General features: G+C 62.0%; 1 protein-coding gene across 8 annotated transcripts in view; it reads left to right on the top strand.

Moving 5' to 3' along the window:
* Nucleotides 1-19,697, top strand: part of KCNH2 (potassium voltage-gated channel subfamily H member 2) — a 46,006-nt gene extending 26,309 nt beyond the window's left edge. For 3 of the 8 annotated variants that reach the window (XM_034639517.1, XM_034639545.1, XM_034639533.1), the window contains exons 3-15: nt 5,062-5,226; nt 6,310-6,750; nt 7,332-7,543; nt 11,982-12,410; nt 12,893-13,280; nt 13,572-13,771; nt 14,203-14,455; nt 15,666-15,859; nt 16,129-16,228; nt 16,815-17,087; nt 17,161-17,347; nt 17,662-17,839; nt 19,135-19,697. In XM_034639517.1, the coding sequence (XP_034495408.1) occupies nt 5,062-5,226; nt 6,310-6,750; nt 7,332-7,543; nt 11,982-12,410; nt 12,893-13,280; nt 13,572-13,771; nt 14,203-14,455; nt 15,666-15,859; nt 16,129-16,228; nt 16,815-17,087; nt 17,161-17,347; nt 17,662-17,839; nt 19,135-19,284 (3,170 nt within the window). In that variant the 3' untranslated portion in view covers nt 19,285-19,697. Of the gene's footprint in view, nt 1-5,061; nt 5,227-6,309; nt 6,751-7,331; nt 7,544-8,927; nt 9,323-11,981; nt 12,411-12,892; nt 13,281-13,571; nt 13,772-14,202; nt 14,456-15,665; nt 15,860-16,128; nt 16,229-16,814; nt 17,088-17,160; nt 17,348-17,661; nt 17,865-19,134 lie in introns of those variants that run through there. The other 5 variants (XR_004619246.1, XM_034639526.1, XM_034639542.1 and 2 more) reach the window with 5 other exon arrangements.
* Nucleotides 19,698-19,909: the final 212 nt, after the last annotated feature.

The raw sequence follows: 19,909 nt of genomic DNA, 5'->3' as shown, positions 1-19,909 counted from the left end.
GCATTCTGCATTGCTCAGCTCCTGGGCTCAGGGGCAGAGGACTCTCTGTCTCTGTCTCTGTCACACACACACATACACTCACTGGTTGGCCTCTCAGGCTTCCCTACTCTGTCCCCTGGGCCTGCAATGTCCCTGGCCTTCCCTAGGCCCCCAGCTGCCCCTGAGAGCGGTGTGAGCGACACGGTGGCCCCTGGCCAGGAGCAGCTCCCGCTGCATCTTCCTGTCGCCGCCACCAGGCTAAATATAACCTGACACTGCACAGCCCTGGGCCGCCGGAGACAGCCTCTCTGCCTGGGGGCGGACAGGGAGGACTGGAGCCCCAGCCTCCTGCCCTCAGTGTGACTTTGGGCCCAGCTTCTCCTGCCGGGAGCCAGGCAGGGAGGCGACCAGGGTGAGGATGACTGCCTCCCTGAGGTCACCTTCCCTGCAGGGACCCGGCACCCTGCCTCGTTACAGCTCTAGATGCTTCCACAAGGCCATCTGTCATTTCATCTGGCACCCAGGGCAGGAATCACTTGTCCCTGCAGCACACACAGGGAGACTGAAGCTCAGAGAGGTGGGTGACCTGCCCACAGTCACACAGCAGTTGCCCGGGTCTCCCCAGCTGCTGGCTGGGGCAGATCAGCTCGGCTCTGTGGGCTCCTCTCTTTGAGTGTCTCTCTCTTCCCCCATCTCATGCTGGGCTCTGAATTGGGGTCCTTCTGACTCCTTGACTCAGTGAGGGCAGGTGCCAGGCCTGTCTTGTTCATGACGCCCTAAATGCTCACATGTGTGTGTTCAGGGAACGTGTGTGGGGAACGAAGAGCCACGCTCCAAGGAGCCGGGATGACATCTAGTTTATTTTTTATTTATTTATTTTTAAAAATATTTATTTATTTATTTATTTATTTATTTATTTATTTATTTGACAGAGAAAGAGAGCCAGCAAGAGAGGGAACACAAGCAGGGGAAGTGGGAGAGGAAGAAGCAGGCTCCCAGCAGAGCAGGGAGCCCGATGTGGGGCTCGATCCCAGCACCCTGGGATCGTGCCCTGAGCCGAAGGCAGACGCTTAATGACTGCGCCACCCAGGCGCCCCGACATCTAGTTTATAGATGAGCAACCAGAGCCTCTGACCTGAGGAGTCTGTCCAGGGACACTCAGGGTCACCTGCAGTCCTCCCTTTCCCCGTGCTGCCCTGGAAGAAAAGGCCTGCCCCTGTTGAAGCCAAGCCTGGAGCTGCGCCAAGGCTGGGGGTGCCCAGAAGCGGGAAATGGGGTTTGGGACTGTGGGTGGGGTCCCAGACCCTTGGATGGGTTGGGAGCATGGCAGGGACATTGCCCCTGGGCGCCCTCCTGGGTGTGGGGTGGCACCAGCGAAAGCTGGCCAGTGTTGTGTGCTGGTGGATGACGGCAGGGGGTCGGGAGGAACTGTACCTTCTGTGCTTGGAATGTGTCCCCCCATACCTTCTCCCCTCCTTAGTGACTCGTGGGGTGCTGTGTGACCTCCATGGGCCATTAGGATCCGAGGCACAGAGGAGCCTGCCAGAGGATGGCAGTCGATCACTGATGGCCTCCCCGTTCCTCGTGTCCATCCTCACAGGGCCCAGGGTGCCCCGAGCTCCAGGAGGCAGGCGAAGGCTGGATGGCCAGCCTTCAGGAGCCTTCAGCTGGGGCTGGGGGTTGGGGAGGATGTGAGAGGGGTATTCTTCGGCGTCAACCACGTGAACCCAGGCTGGCCCAGGGGCCTCTCCCTTTCCTCCTTCTCCCATTTATCAAGTCCTCCCTTGGGCCCAGCTCCTGCTTCACATATATATCATGCCATTCATCCCTCCAGCCCTGTGGGGTGGGCATGATCTTCCCGTGTCACCGAGGAGCACCGGAGGCTTGCCGAGGGCAGGTGACTTGCCCAAGGTCATTCTGAAGCAATGAGCCGGGGCCACCTGACTGCACAGCTTGCGCCCTCCCTTTGCGTCGGGGAGCCTCCTGGCCTTTCTGTGGGCGGTGTGGGGTTCCTGCTGCTCCCTTCCAGTCTGTCCCTTCCTGGCGCGCTCCTGGCGCCGGTGGCCTTGGAGAGCGGGCCGTGCCTGCCACAGAGTGGCTCTAGGCGGAACTGCAGCCGGCCCAGCTCTGGGCCCTGTCCGCCTCAGCTCCAGGGGGAGCTGCCTGCCCTGGGGGCAGACCAAGGTCGGAAGAGGAAGCGGAGCAGAGCGATGGGCAGGACCGGGGGTAGGTAGGCGCGGGGCTAGGGGAGGGTGAGTTACCATCCTGTGTGTGCGCAGTGCCAGCCCCGGGCTCCCCCGGAGGCAGCTGAGCCGCGGACTCTGGACGTTTCTTCTCTGCCGTGAAGTTGTGTGAAGGTCAGAGCCCCACCACCCACAGCTGCAGTCTGCTCTGTGCCGATGCCCAGCTCTGGCCGTTTCTGTGCCTCACCCCGGTCCTGTCTGCCCTTCGGCTGTCCTCAGCGACGCCCACCCCCCCAATGCCAGCCAGTGACGGGATGGCCGAAGAGCTGGGGATGGGTGATGGGGCAGTCCGTGGAGGACCCAGCCCACCCAGCAGGGCGGTGGGAGGTGGGGCCCCAGAGAGCCCTGGCTGACTTGGGGCCACCGGCTCTCCTTCCGTCCATGTCCCCTTGAAAATAGCAGCTGGAGCCTACCTCCCCACCCTCATCCCCGCAGCCCTCAGGCAGGGCTCCAGTTCACATTTTTGGAATAACCAGGGCTTTGACAGGGTTATTTGAAAGGAAAAATTCCTTGAATGTCGACAAAGGGAGAGGGCCAAGGGGGCTTTTTGTGTGAGTGTATGTCTGGAGTGGGAGCTGGTCTGTACCGCGAGGGGTCTCTCGGCTGGAGTTTCTACAGCCCCGGCAGGCGGTGGGGTGGCAGTTTGGGATGCCAGGGTCCCGGGCTGCCTGAGATGCAGAATGCAGAGAAGCCTAAGCGGAGTGGGCTTGGGCAATTGAGGCCGGGGTTCAGACTCCTGGGGCTCTGTGTTGGGGGCAGAATCCCCAGGCCATCCTGAAGGGTTGGGCTCATCTGGGTTCCAGACTCGTGGACTTCTCTGAGATGAGTTTCCATGCGAGGAATGAGAATCAGGAGCCTGGATCACTGGGGCACCAGGGGTGGGTGTTGGGGGTCTCCAGGGCTCAGGTTTCCTGGTCTCTGGCCTCTCCTTAGTCCTGATGAGGGCCAGTCCCTGTTCAGGCCGCTGCCGGCCATCACCATATTAGGGCATAAACTCTAGGCGGGCTGTCTGGGTGCCAAACGGTCTCCAGCTGGGCCCGGCCCCCTGCGGCGCCCAACACCACAGCCTGGCTTCAGCCAGGCCATGTCAGAGGCCGGAGGTCAGGGGACAGCTGCTGGAGGGAGACCCAGACAGAGCCCCCAGTTCAGGTCCCACAGGCCAAGCCGCGAGGGCCAGGATGCGGTGAGTGGAAGGGCTTCGGGGTGGGGCGGAGAATTCCCGGCCAGCCCCTCCCCTGGCCCAGCCCCCCTCAACCTAGTACTGTCCTTTTCCAGTTGGTGTCAGAGGATCTCCTTCTGCTAGCTTGATCCCACAGCCCTTAGACGTGCCGATCAGCCTGCCTCTCCTGGCCTTGTCCCCAGCTAGTCCTCCCCAAGCCAGGGAGCATCTCTCAGAACTCAGGCCCTTTGCGCCTGGCCTGCTCAGCTGAGGCTCAGCCCCCAGCGCCTCGTTGGCAGGCATCAAGCACTAGCCTGAGTCCGAGGTTGCCAGCTCCAAGTTTGTTGGCCTCTTCCTTGACTCAGTTCACCACCCACACTTGCTCTCCACGCTTCTCCTTCTTGACCCCCCCCCACTGTCAGCAGTACGCCATCCCTTACACCTGCTGCCAGGGCCTGCTCCTGGTGCATTGTTCTAGGTGCTAGGCCCTTCAGAGGGTATGCAGACACTGGGGAGTTAGACCCCTACAGTTCAGAGAAGACAGATGAGCACGGGTGAGCCAAGGCAAGGAAAGAAGTCTCTGCCCCAGAGAGAGAGGGACATGAGGAACATGTGTGGTCCCTGTAGGGTCCATAAAGAAGAAGGGACAGGGTGTTTCATTTAGGAGGGCTTCCTGTGGGGGTTCTGGACTGGGCCTTAGGCAGAGGCTGAGACTGCCAGGGTCACTTTCAGAAAGCGACAGAGAGAGGGGTGAGGGGGTGGTGTTCTGGACAAGGAGCAGAGGTGGACTGGGTGCAGCTGGCCTGGGGGACAGACCTCACCTGGAATAGGGGCTCTGGTGGCCAGAGAGAGAGAGAGAGAATGGGAGGGGAGGAAAAAAGTCAAGGAACAAGAGAGAAAAATGAGAAACAGAAATGAAAGTTCTAGAAGCAGTGCTCCTCAACTCTTTGTTGAAAGATCACTTTATTTCTCTATGTCACAGACCGGTCCTTTGTGAAACACTAAGTCCCACGCTTGGATAGTGCGCCAATACCAAATTGCGGTCATGGTTTTGAGACCCTTGCCCTCAACTTCTGAACTCACCTTACCATGGACGGGCATAGCATGCGGTGCTAACGTGGGGAGAGCAGAGTTGGAGACAGAGGGACTGCTAACCCCTCTACCGTGTCCAGGCCACACCAGCCATTGTCCTAGGCACTTGGCCCGTACTGACTTGTTTCATCTTTACAACGCGTGAGAAACGAGCGATTATCATTCTCATTTCAGAGGGAAGATGAGGCACAGGGAGGCTAAATAATAAAGGGAGGAAAAAAAAGGCTAAGTGATGAAGCAGCAGGGCTGGAATGGGAGCCTCAAGGTCCTGGGCCTGAAGTCTGTGGGCCTCCCTATGGGGCTAGACTGCCTGGTACAAGGGACAGCAAGGAAAGATCAAGAGGCTAGGGAGGGACAAATGGAGAGGCCCTCGCAAGGAGCAGCACGCTGGAGTGGACAGATAGAGGGAAAGAGCTCAGAGTGGCAGGCACATGGCTGGAGGAGGGGTCCGGGCAGGAGACACTGTGGAGGAGGGGCCAGGAAATGGGTATGGGGGCCGTGGGGTAGGCGTGGCCCGGTGCCATCAGGTTCTGCTCTGCCCACCTGAGGGGCCCTGGTGCCACAGTGGCCACGTCCTCTGCTCTGCAGGGAGCTGCTTCCTGTGTCTGGTGGACGTGGTGCCCGTGAAGAACGAAGATGGAGCTGTCATCATGTTTATCCTCAACTTTGAGGTGGTGATGGAAAAGGACATGGTGGGGTCCCCGGCCCATGACACCAATCACCGTGGCCCCACCAGCAGTTGGTTGGCCCCAGGTAAGTGCAGCCGTGCTCTCAGGTCCCTTTCCTGAGGCCTCGAGGCTCCCCAAGGCCAGCGCTCTGCAGGAAGGGGTGTTGGGGGGTGCTCCTTTCAGAGGTTGGGAAGAGAACACCAAGGATATGGCCTAGTCCCGTCTGGCTCAGGATGGACAGACAGGAGTGGAGTGATGGACTGAGCCCAGATTCACAGGTCCTTGGGACAGGAATGCCCCTGGTTTCCCTGCCTTACCTGCTTGGGTTCCTACCACAGCATCTCCTGGAGCAGTCCTGTGTCAAGTCCCAGGAGCAGGGCATTTAGCCTTCTCACATGGCCCTGGCCACCTCGGAGTGGCTTCCCTGCTCATCAGAAGGCTCTGGCTCTCAGGGACTCAGCTCCCTCCCTGTGCTGCTTCTGGCCCCTGGGCCTTGTTCTGCTCTGGCCTTGGCTGATTGGGAAGAGGATTTGAGGGGAATGCTTACCATGGCCGGAGACAAGGAGGCCTCATCTCATTCTCCCATAATACAAAGGCTCTCTCCTCCCCCATGGCATCCTTTTTGGGTTTAATTTTGATTTTTCTGTCCGAGTCTTGACAAAAGATTTCACCTCTTGGTTGCTCAAGCTCCAGGAAGGCAATATTAACAACACCGGCCTTACCTGCTCTCCAGGGACCGGTTACAAGGCGGTGGGGTATGGCAGGCTATGGCCGGAAGGCCACAGCATCACTCCTCCATGCAGATGCAGGCCCTGCCACTTACTGTGTGACCTCTAGCTCGCAACACAACTCGAGTCTAAACTGGGGAGAATGATACCCACCAGCACAGTTGTGAGTCACGCATAGTTTATGGAGAGCCCACCATGACCTGTGAGGCTCAAGAAATGGTAGTTTATTGTGGTCCGAGCCTTAGATGAGATTGTGTTCCAGAGGTTTTTTGAAGCTTGAGTTCTGTGCAGTGGGAGTTGGGGTGAAGGGGTGTCAGCTGCCGGGGCTCCCGCTTCCCCACCTCCCTCCCCTCGTGGCGGGGGCTCCAGCTCCCAGGCTTCCTTGCTCTGGGCTGTTCCCCTGGCAGTCCCGTGGCCACGTGCCTCTCCTCTCCCCGCAGGCCGAGCCAAGACCTTCCGCCTGAAGCTGCCTGCGCTGCTGGCCTTGACCGCCCGGGAGTCCTCGGTGCGGCCAGGCGGTGCAGGCAGTGCGGGCGCCCCAGGGGCCGTGGTGGTGGATGTGGACCTGACGCCTGCGGCGCCCAGCCGTGAGTCGCTGGCCCTGGACGAGGTGCCGGCCATGGACAACCACGTGGCAGGGCTCGGGCCCGCAGAGGAGCGGCGCGCGCTGGTGGGCTCTGGCTCCCCGCCTGCCAGGGCGCCCGAGATGCACCCGTCACCCCGGGCGCACAGCCTCAACCCCGACGCCTCGGGCTCTAGCTGCAGCCTGGCCCGGACGCGCTCCCGGGAGAGCTGCGCCAGCGTGCGCCGCGCCTCGTCTGCGGACGACATCGAAGCCATGCGCACGGGGCTGCCCCCGCCACCGCGCCACGCCAGCACCGGTGAGCCTGAGCCTGCGGGAGCTGCCCCGACGCTTCCCCACCCGCCAGGCCTGCCCCGTTCGGGGCCCTCAGCTTCCCCCCTCTCAGCCCCGGCCTGTGTGCCTGGGAGATGGAAATCCCATTAAGCACTTACTTAATCCCATTAAGTGGCCTTTTACTCCATTAAATGTCCATTCATCCCATTACATTCTTCCACTCACAGAGCCTTTGCTGGCTGCTGGAGCTGCTTTCCCAGGATGGCCTGGAGCAGGGATGGCCATGGGGAGTGTGAAGGGCCGGAGAGGCCTCTGGGACCGGCTACCACCGGTGCCCACTGAACAGATCCTGTGCAGGATCTTCTCCCTCCGTCCTCTCCTAGCTGCACCATGGCATGCTTCCTTCCAGTGGGCAGGACTCTGGCCTTGTTTCTCAGTGACGGCCTGTCTCCTGAGTTGACCTCATTGACTCACGGTATCCCGTGGCCTGGTTCACACAGGGCCTGGTCTCCATCTCAGCCTGCCCCCCTGACCCGACTCTCCCCTCCACCCCTGGGCTGTACACCCCCGCCTGCCCCCCTGACCCGACTTTCCCCACCACTCCAGGGGCCATGCACCCCCTGCGCGGCGGCCTGCTTAACTCCACGTCAGATTCCGACCTCGTGCGCTACCGTACCATTAGCAAGATTCCCCAAATCACCCTCAACTTTGTGGACCTCAAGGGGGACCCTTTCCTGGCTTCGCCCACCAGTGACCGGGAGATCATAGCACCCAAGATAAAGGAGCGGACCCACAATGTCACTGAGAAGGTCACCCAGGTAGGTGCTTGGCTCCTTTCCTCTCCTCTCACCTTGGAGGAGCTTAGAGGGGGGTGGGAGTGGGCTGTGGTCAAAGGAGGGTGGTGGAGGGGTCCAGTCAGTAATGGCCTCTTGAGGGTGGGCAGACCCATTGGCTGGAGGTGGGGGTGGGGGAGTTCCAGAACTGGGATGAGAGAGAACAAGTCTGAGAGGTCCTGAGAAAGGGAGACTACAGGGGAGAAGAGGGGAGGGGAGGGGAAGAAAAGAGAGGAAGGGAAAGGAACTTGGGACAGGACAGATACAGAGAACAGGTTGACGGGGCACAGGGAGGACAGGGCAGTTGAGGCAGGGTGGGCCGGAGAAGGCAGTCGCAGGGGTGTGATGGGGTCTGCTCACAGGGTGTGGTGAAGGAGGTATGGGGCAGAGTAGGGGCAGACCTATGGGAGACTTCAAATTAGAAGGGGCCACTAAGATCAAGATCAGGGTCCCCAGTTCTTCTAGGCCAATGTGATAAGCTAGGTGGAGGGTGGGGATCCTATGCTAGGGCCAGAATGGTTTGGAGGTGCCCATCCCTGTCCCCAAACCATGGGACAGGGGAGTTGTCTTCCCATGTCAGGAGGGGAGCGTATGATGGTGGGTGCACAGATACATAGGGATGAGGTCCCCAAATCCAGGGCCAGAGAAGACCGCCAGCCTTTGGGGGCATTGCCCAATGCTGTCTGGGGCCTGGTCTCCTGGCCCCTCTGGGCAGCAAGATTGGTGGCACCACCCCTGCGGCCCGGTCCAACTCCTTCTTCATGTCCTGGCTTTGGGGGTGGGGTCAGGGGAGAGGGTCAGGAGTGGGGATCCCTGCAGTAGGTGAGGAGCCTGGGACAGTGGGGGCCACTGTCCCACACCTGCTGAGCCTCAGTCTCCGTGGCTCCCTCCTGCCCCTTGCACAGTAGCTCCCTGAGTTGGCCTGGGCAAGGGAGCTGCCCCCTTTCGCTCGCTGTTGTGCTGTTGTCGCTGCCAGCCTCCTCGGCCCTCCTCCTGGCCCTGCTCCCGCTGCCTCTGGCTCTCTGGGCTCCTGCCAGGTCTCCAGCCCCTTGGCCTTGACTCCAGAATGTTCCCCCTCACCCCAAGCCCCTGCCTACCCCTTTCCCCCTCCTGCCTCTGCCTCTCTTTCCACCTGGAGCCCGGGTGTCTGCCCTGCTGCTGGGGCCCACAGCGTGTGCCTGTCGTGGTGTGGTCTGTGCGTGGTCTGTATGTAGCGGCGTGCGTGTGTGTTCCTGGCTTTGCCTGTCACCAGGCGGTCTCTCCATCTCTGGGTGTCTGTCTGACTCTGGCTGGCTGGGCACTGGACCGGCGGGGCGGGGGTGTTGGGGAGACCATTAATCTGCGGTGACAGGGNGACCGCGGCGCTGCTGCTGGGCTGGCGGCGGGCAGAGCGCAGCACCCTGGCAGCGGGGCCCGCACCAGGGGGCCATGGGCAGCCCGAGCCAGGTGGGCTGCTGTCCACACTCACTGCCAGGGTGACCCCGGCCCCGGGGCCCAGCTCCAGCAACCCTGGCTTCATGCCAGAGGCTGCCCTGGAAGCCAGGCCGCCAGCCTCTGGGGCGCAGCCTGGGCTGGGACTGCTGCTGGGGTGCAGGTGAGGCGCTGGCCGGGCCCTCGGGCTCCAGGGCAGTCAGGCTGGGGGGAGCCAAGTCCTCCATGGCGGCCCCAGCAGGGAAGGCGAGCGGGACAGGGGCTCTGCAGCCCAGGGCCCAGAAAGGCCGGGTGAGGCGGGCCGTGCGCATCTCCAGCCTGGTGGCCCAGGAGGTAGGTGACCACCCCCCCAGCCACTCCCTTTCCCTCCCTGGGCTGGGGCACTGAGACAGGCGCTGGCAAGTTGGGTGCGGCTTGGAGGACCCTGGCTCCCAGGCCGGGCCGGGAGAGGGCTTCTGAGAAGCAGGACGGGTTGGGGAGCCGTGGGGTCCGCAGCTCTGCTCATCCCACTGCTGGCCCCTGCTTGCTCTCCTCCAGGCCTGCTGGGCCTGGGTGGACAGTGTTTTTCTTGCCAGGGCTTCCCCTCTCCCAAGGCTTCTGTGGCCCACTGTCCTGGCTCTAAATACAAAAGGAGGAGAGGGAGAACAGGGATGAAATGGGTGCCCAGAGAGGATGACGGTGGGTGAACGGGGAGGAGAGGAACATGGTGGGACAGTGAGAGGCCTGCCAGAAAAGATCTGGGACCCTAATGCTCCTTGCTGTGGGCTGGCGTGGACACTGTGTGGGGGGAGGGAGGCTTGGGCTGCTTCCGGGGTCAAGATTTGGAGACTGAGGCTGAGGAGAGTGTGAGGTCAGGGGCCACCGGATGGTGATGAGGGCAGATGGAGCTCAGCCACCTGGATCACCGCTTCCCTGGGGCGTGAGGTGCTGGTGGCTGCATAGCCACCCCCCCAGGCTGGTTATTCTGCAGGCTTCTCCTGGGAGTCACCTCTCTGCCCCCAGGGGCTTCTGTCAGTGGGGAGCAGCTCAGGGCAGTTGGAGGTGGTTTGGGAGTGTGTCTGAGAATCCCCCCCTCCACGCCTGAACTCCCTGCGCTCCTCCTAGTTGGGGAACAGGTGTGTGTGTGGCGGGGGGGAGAATCCCACCCACAGGTGAGGACCCAGGATTTGGCTTAAATAAGCTTCAGTATTCTGTCTGTGGGACAGGAAGTCAAGGGGGGTTACAAACCTGGGCCAAGGCCATACGGTAAGCAGCTGGTCGCAGAGCAGGGCCTGACCCCTGTAAGCTGAGGTCTGTGGATCCAGGCCTTGAGTCCCGGGTTTGTCCCAAGAGTGTGCATTTGTGCACTGGCGCCGTGCTGGTCTTGCTGGTGCAGATTCGGGGAGGGGCAGGGTCATGCTGTGTGTGTGGTCCCACACAGCCCCCAGGGCTCGGGCAGGAGCCCCATCCAGGGGCAGTTGTCTGTGGGAGCCTTGGTCCATTCTTTCTTCAGTCCTCACTTGACCCCTGAAAGGCCATTGCCTCATGCTCTCTGCCTTAAGAAGCAAGCAGCTTGAGCTGAAGGCAGGGCAGAAGTGTGGGCCTGGAAGCCCCCATGCTCCCTCCCCTCCCCCAGGTCCCAGCTGCTCCCCCACCCATCAGATGTGTCTGGAGCTGCCATGCCTCCCTGAGGGTGGCCAAACCCCTAACTGTGGCCCGTGTTAACTTCCAGTTACTTCCTCTAAGGGGATGCTCTCCAAACAGTCCATCTGGGGATGGTGGGTCCAGGGGATCCCTGGCTTGAGTATGAATGGGAATCTTTGGGGGTTCCACCCACACTGACTCTCTCCCAGCCCAGAGGCCTGAGGATGTGGGGCCCTGGCGCTCAGTGCTTCTGGAGTGAGGCCAGCAACCTTGGTTCTCAGGGTGTGGGTGAGGCTTTGGGTTTGGCTGCCTGGGGATGGCAGCGCCAGGCCTGGAGGGCCTAGGGACAGAGTCTGGGGTTGAGTCAGATGTCTGTGAGGGAGGATTCTAGGGGGCAGGGGGAGGCAACGGGGAACAGCCAGGCTCCTGGCCCAGCACGGGGAAGCTGGCCTCAGTTCTTCCTAGTTTGGCTCGGGAAGAGAATGGCACGGCTGCTGCTGTTTGCTGTGGATGGCAGGCCTGCCTCCGCCTGACCGTTGAGCCTGTGCAGGGCTGGGTAGGACACTTCTGAACATTCGCCTGCGTGCACGTCCGTCTGTGTGCATGTGGGTACATCTGTGGCTGGCTTAGGTCTTCTGTGGGCCTTTGTAGGAGTGTGGGAAGGCAAAGTTTGAGGTCTGGGGACAGGGGGCCTGGGGAGTGGCGGGGGTGTGTGTCTTGGTCACTTCCCAAGGGAGGCAAGGGGCCTGAGTCTGGGTGGCTGGTACCCTTGCACCAGTGGCAAACGGACCTTTAGGCTCTCAGTCCCCGGGCCACCAGGAATGGCACTGCTATGGGAATGGCAGTGACCACCACCGTTTTATGTGTCGAAGCTATGGCTCCTGGGGTTATCACCCAGGCTTGGAGTCTAAGCCCTTGGAGCATTTTCTCTACTGGAATCGTGTGTGTGTGTGTGTGTGTGTGTGTGTGTGTGTGTGTGTGTGTGGTGTCTGTGTGGTGTTTGGGGGGCGCTGTGGGCAGGGTCGTGTGGTGGAGTTATAACCAGAGGTATGGATGCACGTGGCTGGTGGGGAGCCATCCTTCTGGATGTCACTGCCTGGTGCCCTGAGCACAGCAGGTCCGCGTACTGCCTGGGGAAGAGGAGTGTCTGGCTCCCCCGGCGGGCAGGGGCTGTGGCCTCTGGCTGAGGGATGGGCATCCGGATGGACTCTTGTTAGCTTCTCCCTTACTCTGCTCGGTCTCTTCTCCGGAGGCCCCCGCAGAGATGACGCCTGCTTCCACCCTGGAGAGCCCATGGCCTGCCCTCCTCCCCGGCCCCGGACTCCAGGGCGCCATCATTCCATCGCCTCCACCCTTCCCGCCCGTCCAGGTCCTGTCCCTGGGCGCCGACGTGCTGCCGGAGTACAAGCTGCAGGCGCCGCGCATTCACCGCTGGACCATCCTGCACTACAGCCCATTCAAGGCCGTGTGGGACTGGCTCATCCTGCTGCTTGTCATCTACACGGCCGTCTTCACGCCCTACTCGGCCGCCTTCCTGCTCAAGGAGACAGAAGAGGGCCCCGCGGCCCCCGACTGTGGCTACGCCTGCCAGCCCCTGGCCGTGGTGGACTTCATCGTGGACATCATGTTCATCGTGGACATCCTCATCAACTTCCGCACCACTTACGTCAACGCCAACGAAGAGGTGGTCAGCCATCCCGGCCGCATCGCCGTCCACTACTTCAAGGGCTGGTTCCTCATCGACATGGTGGCCGCCATCCCCTTCGACTTGCTCATCTTCGGCTCTGGCTCCGAGGAGGTAAGTCGGGAGGGAGGGCACCTGGAAAAGGAGAGGAGGTCGTGGGGCCCAGGGGGCAGGGAGAGAAAGGGGGCATGGCAGGTGCCCCAGCTAGCCCATGGCCGCCGCCCCGTCCACATGAGCCGCTCGCCAGGTAGAGGTCCAGAGGGGCCGCCTTCTTCTGTTTGTCTATCCAACGAGGCCGCCATGTTCTAAGCACATAGAAGTGGCCTGGGAACCAGTGGGAGTTCTGGCCAGGCCCCTTAGGGTGGGTGTTGTACCCTTCTGAGTCCCGGTCTCAGCAGGGGACCCCGTGAGCCCTTTGTCCCCGAGCTAGCACAGAGACGAATGGGACTCCGTGCTGGGCTTAGGGAATGGGAGGGGCTTCGATCATTGGGAGGTTCTGGGGGGAAGTCTTTGGGGATTTTACTTCAGTGACCCCGAGGGCTGCAGTGCCCCACGACTCCTCATTAGCCCCCACACTGAACGCCCCCCCCCTCCAGCTGATCGGGCTGCTGAAGACGGCACGGCTGCTGCGGCTGGTGCGCGTGGCCAGGAAGCTGGACCGCTACTCGGAGTACGGCGCGGCCGTGCTCTTCCTGCTTATGTGCACCTTCGCGCTCATCGCGCACTGGCTGGCCTGCATCTGGTACGCCATCGGCAACATGGAGCAGCCGCACATGGACTCCCGCATCGGCTGGCTGCACAACCTGGGTGACCAGATCGGCAAGCCCTACAACAGCAGCGGCCTGGGCGGCCCCTCCATCAAGGACAAGTATGTCACGGCCCTTTACTTCACCTTCAGCAGCCTCACCAGCGTGGGCTTCGGCAACGTCTCCCCCAACACCAACTCCGAGAAGATCTTCTCCATCTGTGTCATGCTCATCGGCTGTGAGTGTGTCCCTGGGGACGGGCGGCGGCTAGAGTCTGGGAGGAGCCCGTGATGGAGGAGAGGGAGGATGCCACATGGGCCAGAGTGGGGCCCCGGGACTTGGAGGCTCCCGGGACTACCATCGGGACACGTTTGGGAACTGGGACACCAGGGCACGTGGACCTGGGCTCCTGTGTCTGTGCGTCTCTTGCGTGTGCTTATGCGGAGGTGTGACTGTGTGTGTCACTGACCCGGCGCCGGGGCGGGCGGGGTCCCTCACGTGCTGACGGGCCGCGCACCCCCGCCCCCAGCGCTCATGTACGCCAGCATCTTCGGCAACGTGTCCGCCATCATCCAGAGGCTGTACTCGGGCACCGCCCGCTACCACACGCAGATGCTTCGGGTGCGCGAGTTCATCCGCTTCCACCAGATCCCCAACCCCTTGCGCCAGCGCCTGGAGGAGTATTTCCAGCACGCCTGGTCCTACACCAACGGCATCGATATGAACGCGGTGAGGCCCCTGGACTTCGAGGAGGGCTGGTGGCGGGCTGGAGGGAGCAAGGTCACGGAGATTTCTCTGGATGCAGGGAGCACCCTTGATAGTGTCACACTCTGTGGTTCAGGTGGTTGAGTTAGTGGTCAGAAGGCCCCTGAGAGAGGTGTGCTCCTCCTTTTGATAATGGAGCTCATTTACCGGGAGAACTCACACCACGGGGCAGGCCAAAGCAGGCCCTTTCACATAGGCGAAGCATGGAAACCTTCCAACAGCCCCAGACAGGGATCGGTCTCTACACTGTACCCGAGAAAATGAAGCCGAGAGCAGCAAGGCGTCATCATGCCCACAGGCGCACGGCTAGAAGGGGTGGACCCTCTGATGCTCCTCCCAGGGTCTCAGGGCCGGGGGCCTGAAGACAGGGTGCTGAGCCCGCCCACCGCCCCCAGGTACTGAAAGGTTTCCCCGAGTGCCTGCAGGCGGACATCTGTCTGCATCTGAACCGCTCACTGCTGCAGCACTGCAAGCCTTTCCGAGGGGCCACCAAGGGCTGCCTGAGGGCCCTGGCCATGAAGTTCAAGACGACCCATGCACCGCCAGGGGACACGCTGGTGCACGCTGGGGACCTGCTCACCGCCCTCTACTTCATCTCCCGGGGCTCCATCGAGATCCTGCGGGGGGACGTCGTCGTGGCCATCCTGGGTATGGGGCTGGGTCAGGGGGGTCCGGGTGCTGGGCTGGAAGTGCCTGCCGAGGCCCGGAGAGAGGTCGGAGCTCTCCAAGGACACAGTTGTTGGGGCTGTGGACCCAGGACTGCCTGTAGGGGACCTTGAGTTCCTTTAATTCACCTAAGCTTAGGCCCTCTAAGGGGGGGACAGTGGAGAGGAGCCCCAGATGGGGTGGGGCTGCTGAACTCGGGGGGGTTCTTGGATTCTGCTCCCCCTCAGGCTCTCCCCACAGGCAGTGACACTCTTGCTTCCTTTTAAAGCAGGACCAAACCGGATATTCCAAGGTGGGCAGTGGAGGGACGTTATGCATATGATTTTACTAAGGAAGTTTACTAAGTTCCCTGCAGCCTCATGGGACACAGCCCAGCCCAGCCTGCACCATCTCCAAAGCAAGGGAGTCTTGCCCCTCTTCTCCTCCCATCCTAACTTTCCATCCTACCTGCTGTACACAGAGCAGGGGTGCCTGGCAAGGGCCTTCCTGCCCTCTGCCTGTCCTCCCCTTGTCCCTGCACAGCTGCACCTTAGTGCAAATGTGTCACAATGGGCCACTTTCGATTTTTATTTCTCAGTTCAGCACAAATACCTATACTCACTCCACAGACATCCCAAACACAACTAAAACCAAAGTTTCACTGTACAACACTTAACTTTACTATGTGTGATACATTCTGGTGTTATCTGTCCTGCGCTGTGATCAGTTATGCTATCCTATTTTTTTTTTGGCAAACAAAACGCCGGTCTTGTTTCCCTACTGTGTTATGATCTAAGCTCGAAGAACACCGAGGGTGCAGTGATTGGCCAGGAGAGTGTTTGGGACATGGGGTTTGGAGGGGGTTAAAAGTGGACTTAGAACCCAAGGAAGCCAGGATCATGGGCAGAGAGGGGGTATCCAGGCCGGTCCTGCTGGCTGTTTCCAGTTGTCAGAAGGCAGGGAGGTCCAAGCCCTCTATAACCTCTACCCCAGGGCACTGAGACCAGGCCTCACAGGTCCTGCCTTTGGGCGCAGGGGGGGAGATGGGGCTGGCTGAGGCTTCCCTGGCTCTGGGGACTGGGGCTGGTGGGTGGGTGATCCCACTGAGGGGAGGCCCCTGGCCCCCAGCCCAGGGTGAGAAGGCCCGGAAGACAGGTGCCTTTTGCCTGTGCTGCTGCCCAGGGGCTGAACCCCCACTCTTGGTGGCCTCCAGGGAAGAATGACATCTTTGGAGAGCCTTTAAACCTGTACGCTCGGCCTGGCAAGTCCAATGGGGATGTGCGGGCCCTCACCTACTGCGACCTGCACAAGATCCAGCGGGATGACCTGCTGGAGGTGCTGGACATGTACCCTGAGTTCTCCGACCACTTCTGGTCAAGCCTGGAGATCACCTTCAACCTGCGGGATGTGAGTGCGCTGCCCTGAGCAGGCTGCGCCCTGGTGGCTGTCCCCAGCTGTGCGACCTCTCTGGGCCTATTTCCCTGCCTGTCAAATGGTGTCAAAGTCCCAGCCGCACTCAGCCCTCCCCCTTGGGCAGGGGTGACATCTGTGCGGGAGCGCTTCCTCACAGGGGTTGCTCCGGGCCGCACTTTCTCTCTATGTTAATGAGGGGGTGTGGGCTGACCCGGGCCGGGCAGGTGGGCGCAGAAGGGCCCTGACACCGCTTTTGGTTGTAGACGAACATGATCCCCGGGTCTCCCGGCAGCGCGGAGCTGGAGAGCGGCTTCAACAGACAGCGCAAGCGCAAGCTGTCCTTCCGCCGGCGCACCGACAAGGGTGAGGCGGGGGCGGGGTGGGGCAGGGCGGGGCGAGGGGCGGGATCCAGGTGAGGTGGGGTGGGGGCCAGAGCGCAGGGTCCGGCGGTGTCAATTGCGCCTGGGCTCTGCAGATTTTCGCGCCCCTACCTTCAGTGATCCCCACTGTCTCACCCCACCTGCGTGAACGCTGTCCATTCTCCAATCCCCACTTGAACTGGCACCTCCTCCGGGAGGCCCCCTTCCACCCTCCTGGGCGGGGGAGTGCCGGCCTCTTTGGGCCCCAAGCGCTGGTGTCTCTGGCACTGCCTTGAACTGATATGGGGCGAAGAGACAGCACAGAGGAGGGCGAGGGGAGCAGCGACGGGGGGTCCCAGAGAGCCCCGTCCATTAGTGCCACTGCCCGTGCTTCTCAGTCAGCAGCCGGAGAAGACCTGGCCCCGCGGCTGGTTGCTCTCAGTCCTCTTGAGCATGGGGAAAAGAGCAGAAGAAACAGCCGGGGACAAACCAGGGTGTCCTGGCACAGCCCTGTCCCAGGCCTGCTCAGTCCCCTCCCCTCCCCTTCTGTGCCTCCTTCCTTCTCTGAGGCCCTTCTCTGTTTCCCACAGACCCGGAACAGCCAGGGGAGGTGTCGGCCTTGGGGCCGGGCCGGGCGGGGGCAGGGCCGAGTAGCCGGGTCCGGCCAGGGGGGCCGTGGGGGGAGAGCCCATCCAGTGGCCCCTCCAGCCCTGAGAGCAGTGAGGATGAGGGCCCAGGCCGCAGCTCCAGCCCCCTCCGCCTGGTGCCCTTCTCCAGCCCCAGGCCCCCCGGAGAGCTGCCGGGTGGGGAGCCCCTGACGGAGGATGGTGAGAAGAGCAGTGACACTTGTAACCCGCTGTCAGGTAGGGTAAGGGCCATCGCAGGTGGGTGGGGCGTGGCATCTGACGCGGCCTCAACCCAGCTGTCTGGCTCCAGGCGCCTTCTCAGGAGTGTCCAACATCTTCAGCTTCTGGGGGGACAGTAGGGGACGCCAGTACCAGGAGCTGCCTCGCTGCCCTGCCCCCACCCCCAGCCTTCTGAACATCCCTCTGTCCAGTCCGTGCCGGAGGCCCCGGGGCGACGTGGAGAGCAGGCTGGATGCCCTTCAGAGGCAGCTCAACAGGTGAGGGCAGCTCCTGGGATCGTGCTGCGCCCCCAGCTGTGGGTCGAGGGGGTGGGCGTGGCAGGGGGTGTGTGATCTGCGAGTTTGTGGCCGTGTTTCGGAGAAGGGGGGGTGTATTCTGTCTGGGCCTGTCTGTGTGTGCCGCACCTTGACCTCCTCCTTCCCTTCAGTGCCGAGACCCGGGCCGCACCCCTAGAGTGAAGAGGGAGCCTGGGGTTGACCAGCTGGCTGGTCCTTAGGGTGGTCCCGAGGTCCCAGTGACTGGTGTCCCCACGTCCCCGAGAGCCAGAGCACCCTCCTCCTTCTTGCCCCAGGCTGGAGACCCGGCTGAGTGCGGACATGGCCACTGTCCTGCAGCTGCTGCAGAGGCAGATGACTCTGGTCCCACCCGCCTACAGTGCTGTGACCACCCCAGGGCCTGGTCCCACCTCCGCCTCCTCTCTGCTGCCTGTCGGCCCCATTCCCACCCTCACCCTGGACTCGCTTTCTCAGGTAAGTTCCAAAGCCCCCTCCCTGCCCAAGGCGCCCTGGCCCTGCCTTCTCTGACCCGGTTCCACCCCAAACCTGCTTTGCTGTCCTTTCGCTCGGCGCTGGGCCTCAGCCTCCTCCCACCCCTGTCTCTGCCCTCGTCCTGGACCGAACTCCTGGAGGAAGGCTTCCTCAGGAGCTGCAGGCCCCCAAACCAAACCCCCCAAAAGCTGGGCCAAGGAAGACAGCAGGCTGAGAGGTGTCACCAAAATGACCAGACCCACCAAGGTGTCTGTGTCATGGCCATGAAGGGTCTCTCGAGGAGGGGACTGGGTGAGCCTGGGGCCCGGTGGTGGGGCCTGCGTGCCAGCACACCTTTGCGACAGGGTCCCGGCTCCCTGCCGTGACTGGCGCTGCTCAGCCCCGGCTCCACTGCCAGCTGATGGCGCTTGCACTGGCTGCCTTGCCAGGCTGTCTGGAGGGCTTTGGCGAAGCCCCAGGGTGGCACCTCCGGCCTGCAGCTCTGCTCCTCTGTTGGGGTGGGCCGCTGTGGCCCTCTGTCCTCTCCTGAGTGGACATGTGTGTTCCCAGCCTTCTGACAAGACAGCTGTGCCTGGGCCCCAGGAAGGGGGCTCTTCTGGCTCCCAGAGGTGGCCTGGGATCTGCTCCCCCCCTCCTCTGGCATCTGCTCCCCCTCCCATATGCTGCCTGCTCCTGTTTGCAGACACCAGGGCCCACGTCAGCAAATGTGCCAGTCTCCCTTCACGGCCTCCCCCGCGGAGATCTCACAGCACACTCGTCAGCATCCACAAACCCCTCCCGCCTGCCCTGGCACACTCCCTGGCCTTCCGAGGCCTGGCCGCCAGCCTGCCTCTGTTTCTAGGTCCCCGAGTTCTTTCTAGATTGGAGGAAGGAGTCTCGTTTCTCTTTCTGCCCCAACTCGGGGCCCCTTTTTCTGGGTTGGGTTTGGATTCATCTGCCGTATTCCCTGGGGAAGGGAATGGCTGCAGCCTGGAGTTCTCCCCTACGTCAGGGGCAGCTCCCAGGGCTCCCGGCTGCCCGGTTTGGCTCTTGCCCATGGACAGTACACTTCCCTGCTTGCAACCTCAGCGCCTCCCCTTCGTACCCCAAGTGCTGCTCTGTGTGCCTCGGCTCTTCTTGTCCCCTCCGACCCTCTTCTGTCCTCCAGTCCTCTGTCACCAAATTCTCCTGACCTTCTCTGTCCTCTGACCCTCCTCTTTATTCCCCTGACAGCCACCTCTCTCCCCTCCCTCCCCTTCCACAGTCTTCCTCGTCTGCTCACACTGTGTTCTCTGCAGGTTTCCCAGTTCATGGCGTTCGAGGAGCTCCCCCCGGGGGCCCCGGAGCTCCCCCAAGATGGCCCCCCTCGACGCCTCTCCCTGCCGGGCCAGCTGGGGGCCCTCACCTCCCAGCCCCTGCACAGACATGGCTCAGACCCGGGCAGTTAGTGGGGCTGCCTGGTGTGGACACGTGGCTCACCCAGGGTTCAGCGCACTGCCTGGGCCCCTCCCCTCAGAGGCCCTGCCCGGGAGGCCCTGGCCGAGAAAGGGGAGAGGAACGTGAAGGCACAGCCCCTCCCCCAGCCCTCGGGACCATCTCCTCCTGCAGTCCCCTGGGCCCCCATGGGAGCGGCAGGGGCAGGGACAGGGCCGGGCAGTGGATGGGGGTCTGTGGTCTCCCCACTGCCCTGGGGGCATTAGCTGGTCTAACTGCCCGGAGGCACCCGGCCCTGGGCCTTAGGCACCTCAAGGACTTTTCTGCTATTTACTGCTCTTACTGTTAAGGATAATAATTAAGGATCATATGAATAATTAATGAAGATGCTGATGACCATGAATAATAAATAATTACCCTGAGGAGACTCCAGCAGTGCTGGGAGGGTGGGGCCGTCGGGCATAGGCCGTATCCTGTGTTCACACTCACACACGTGTGCACACGTGCACTGGGGTCTCTGGGGATCGGGTGCGTCTGCGTGCACGGGGCCTGCAGGGGCTGCCGGGATACTTGGGTGTGGAGTGTGCATGCAGGGGTGCTCCCTGGGAGCTGCCGAGGGTCACCTCCGGGGATTCCTGC

This window comes from Ailuropoda melanoleuca, chromosome 1 (genome assembly GCF_002007445.2).
Source record: "Ailuropoda melanoleuca isolate Jingjing chromosome 1, ASM200744v2, whole genome shotgun sequence".
NCBI classification, from domain to species: Eukaryota; Metazoa; Chordata; class Mammalia; order Carnivora; family Ursidae; genus Ailuropoda; species Ailuropoda melanoleuca.
Note: the sequence above shows the minus strand (reverse complement) of the source record. Positions and strands in the feature narration are given on the sequence as shown.